The 4,239-nt window shown below is 36.4% G+C and overlaps 1 protein-coding gene across 1 annotated transcript; it reads right to left on the bottom strand.

The window, feature by feature from the left end:
- Positions 1-617: 617 nt before the first annotated feature.
- On the bottom strand, positions 618-1,580 carry LOC105996919 (olfactory receptor 2W1). The gene has a single exon (XM_013031159.1). The coding sequence runs from the start codon at positions 1,578-1,580 to the stop codon at positions 618-620; it is 963 nt and encodes a 320-aa protein (XP_012886613.1).
- Positions 1,581-4,239: the final 2,659 nt, after the last annotated feature.

Here is a 4,239-nt window from a genome sequence, read left to right as displayed (position 1 = left end):
TTGCTCTTCCCAATCTCCAACTCTTAGGAGATTGGGATTACATGTATAGATCACTATGCCTAGTTTATAAGAGACAGTGAATTGTTTAAGATGGACCTATGACAATTACAGAGTACACTGTCGCAATCAGATCAAACATATGGAATGTTTAGAAAACATCATGAAACATTTAATATACAAAGTCATTCATTTCATTTGTTATTTCATTTTGTTAATTTCAATTTGTTCATTTATTATTTCATTTTTGTAAAAACCAAATATGAAAACATTTAGGTCTATATTTTGTAACATATGAGCATTAGCATTAAAATAAAGAAACAAAACAACCAAAGCAGGCTGTGGAATAAATTAAATTCTTTCAAGTTTATGTTTAACACTCCTGTATGTTCAATTCTCAGAAAATATAGAATTTCCTAGTGATTTGTATATCCTGAGGCCATACAAATAATTGGAGGCATAAAAGATCTAACACAATGTTTCTAATATTGTTTGTACCCACAGGTTGATTGTATGTAAGATTATATATATTGATCTATGTGACTGGAGGGTCATTTGTTTCAGTAAAAATGAAAGATAATTATAAAGCATAGAGCATTGCTTTATTTCCTTAATATTTTCTATGATTTCGAGGTCCTCTTGAGCTTTGCAGAGTCCTGGTGAACCCTCACCAGTTTCTTCAGTGCATCTTTCATGTCCTTATTCCTCAAAGTATAGATGAGGGGGTTGAGACTTGGTGTGATAATGGTGTAAAAGAGGGTGAGGAACTTGCCCTGGTCCTTGGAGGCACTGTTACCTGGTTGCAGGTACATGTAGATAATAGTTCCATAAAATATGGACACCACTGTGAGATGAGATCCACAGGTGTTCACTGCTTTGCGCCGTCCTGCCTTTGACTTCATTCTCAGCACAGCTTTGGCAATGTAGCCATAGGATATAAGTATAAGGGCAAGGGGGGTGAGGACAATGACAATGCCCAAGGCAAAAACAGACATTTCCACTGTGGTGGTGTCTACACATGCAATCTTCACCATGGCTGGCAGCTCACACAGGAAATGATCTAGAATGTTGTTTCCACATCTAGGCAAATTCACAGTGAGACTGCATAATACTACGGAATTGGCCAAACTAACACTCCATACCATGATAATCATCTTGAGACATAGTTGTGGGTTCATGATTATAAAATAATGCAAGGGCTTACAAATGGCTGTAAAACGATCATAGGACATGACAGCCAAAAGAAGACACTCAATGGAACCAAACCACATATAAACATAGAGCTGGATGATACAGCCCACATAGCTGATTGTCTTCTCAGGGCCCCACAGGTTCACAAGCATCTGAGGGACGATGCTGGTTGTGAAACATAAGTCTAGGAAAGATAAATTCCTGAGGAAAAAATACATTGGTGTGTGGAGATGAGAATCCAGGAGAGAGGCCAGAATGATAGCTGTGTTCCCCATTAATGTAATAAAGTAGAAGATGGCGACGACTCCTGACAGGATCTTCTCCAGTTTGGGATGGTCAGAGAAGCCAAGCAGAATAAAATTATGTAAAGCACTGTGGTTGCTTTGACCCATAGTCCTTCAAAGTCTGTACCCTAGATGGAGAAGAGGAGGAGTAAGCGAAGGAAAAGGAAAGTAATTGTAGCAGGAGGAGAAGAACATCAGAAGAAGAAATAATTTGTTCATGTGAGCTCTCTAAATATAACCTGCTAAAACATAGAACTAAAAAAAAAAAGAAGCAATTAGGTCAGTAAATTACATCATACTGGAAAAATACTAAGAGATAAAAGTTGAAAATATCTGTCAAGCAATGCATCTGTTGTAGATTCTGTTATATCAGTCTGTTAAAGCTTAGAATTTACTCTTACCTAGAATCTAAATTTTGTGACATGCAAATTTGAAACCTTGGAATTGACATAGTTCTAAAAGATATAACCTTATGATATATTTTTTAAGGAAGCTAGTTAGCATGAGAGTGAATATATTCTTTTATTGGTTAGTGCATATACTTTTAAAAGTAAGCTACTGTCAGAGTGAAAGAAACAATTCCTGCTTTCCTATACCTTAGTGAATAGAATCTTTGATTACCAAGCTTATTAAGTAGGAGGTCTGATATTTGTCCTTAGGTTTTTTTTCTCATCCTAAATGTTTCTTATCACTAAATCTTGGAAATTTTAATGCAAAGCAATTAAAAAATGCAGCACCACTATCTTAATCCATACTTCAGATAATCTCTTTTCTAGCTGCTGCTGATAGTGTTTACAGTTTATATCCCTGTCATGCCTTTATACTATTACAAAATTCAATAGGCTTATTATCCACATTATATCCTTATCATACCTTTATCCTATTACAAAAATCAATAGGCTTGTTTCCCACACACTGAAAATTATCATCTGCTTTCCATTCTTTTAATAACACTTTTTTTTTTTTGTTATTTTGTGTGCGCTGGTCCTCGGGCTTGAACTTAGGTTCTGGGGGTGTTGTCTTAGCTTATTTTTTCTTCTTCTCAAATCTAGTGCTCTACTACTGGAACCATAGCTCTACTTTCAGCTTTTTAGGTGGTTAATTGAAGATAGAAATTTCACGGACTTTCCTGCCCAGGCTGGCTTCAAACCCTCAGAGCTCAAGTGCCTGAGTAGCTAGGATTACAGGTGTGAGCCACCTGAGCCCTGCAACCTGCATTCTTTGGCTCCTGTGTTCTCCTTGTTCTTAGCTCCCAAAATCTTCTGGCCATTTACATTATTTGCCTTATATCAGTTTATTTATTTATTATTTATTGTAAATAAAATACCGAACAGAGGACTTACAATTACATGGGCAAGATAACGAGTTTATTTCTTATCAAGCATTGTTGCCTCCTCTTTGTTTCCCCTTCCCATCCCTTCCTATCCTCCCCCCACCTCCCCTTATCCGATCCTCCCTCCCCATCAGTTTTTTTTTAAAAGAAAACATTTTACAACTTATTTCCTGAACCCCAAGATAGGGACATGAAGGTTTTATCTTTGTCACTCTTGTTTTTAATATACTTATAATGCTCTATGTGATTTTTTTTTGTTTCTCTTGTATGTTCTTCCCCATGGTAGAACCCCTGTTGTCACTGTATTTGATTCCAGTACTCTGCATTTTTTTTTATTGTGAAAGTACCATACAGAGGGGTTACAATTACGTTGGCAAGGTAATGAGTACCTTGCTTATCAAGCATTGTTGCCTCCTCCTTTGTTTCCCCTTCCCATCCTTTCCCATCTCCCTTCCCCCCCTTCCCCAGCCAAAGTTGTAAAGGTCGTTTTCGACATAACTTGTACATCTCATTGTTGCAATGGGTCCATCTGTATCCCTACTTAAACGGTTTGTTTTTGCCCTTCCCCTCCACAACCAACATCAAATACAATGAAAGCAGGGGTTATACCATGGGAGAGGGACATACAAAGCAAGTACTCTGCATTTGTATATACATTTTTTTTAATTTGTGGAGGGGAAGGGAAATAAAAAATGCTGAAATAAAGATACAACAAGTTGATCCATTGTAACAATGAGATGTATAAGACAGTATGTTGAAAACAAACTTTACAACTTTGTGGGGGAGGAAGGATTTGGGGAGGTGGAAGGGAAGGGATGGTAGGGGAAAAGCAAAGGAGTGGGTAACAATGTTCGATAAAAAATGTGCTCTTTACCTTACTTATGTATTAGTAACCCCTCCTTACAGTATCTTTACAATAAATATATATATATTAAAATAAAAAACTCATTTTCTGGATAACCTTTATTTTGAAACCTCTAAAGTGCTTCTTGTGCAAAGAGAGATACTAGAAAATATAGATTTCTTTTGTTTGATTTGTAATACCATGTATGAGGACTTCTTCCAGTGAGTCAGTATAACATGAAGGATAAGAACTTATGCTTCTGTCTTCTCTTTGCCCGTTACATAGCTATGTGACCACAGAGAAAGATACAAAACACTGCTGAACTCAGCATTTTCTCAAATAAAAAAGGGAGATATAGGTGCTCAGATTAGGAGTGAAAAATCAGATTAGTAATAAATAAAAGGGGCTCAGAATAGTGCTTGTAACATAGTGTGCCTGAATAAATTTTAGTTATCAAAATTATTATTAGAATAAATCAAATTCATTCAATATAAATGTTTAGTATTCTCCCTTGTTGCTAGCCTAAAAAAAAAAACTTTTCTTTTTTTGTCAGTCATGGGGCCTAAATGCAGGGCCTGGGCTCTGTCCCT

This window comes from Dipodomys ordii, unplaced genomic scaffold (assembly GCF_000151885.1).
Source record: "Dipodomys ordii isolate 6190 unplaced genomic scaffold, Dord_2.0 Scaffold138, whole genome shotgun sequence".
Taxonomy (NCBI): Eukaryota; Metazoa; Chordata; class Mammalia; order Rodentia; family Heteromyidae; genus Dipodomys; species Dipodomys ordii.
This window is presented reverse-complemented; position numbering and strand designations above follow the sequence as displayed.

Bases quoted from the DNA above. Each gene is read 5' to 3' on its own strand.
- LOC105996919 (XM_013031159.1), bottom strand. From the start codon at position 1,580: ATGGGTCAAAGCAACCACAGTGCTTTACATAATTTTATTCTGCTTGGC.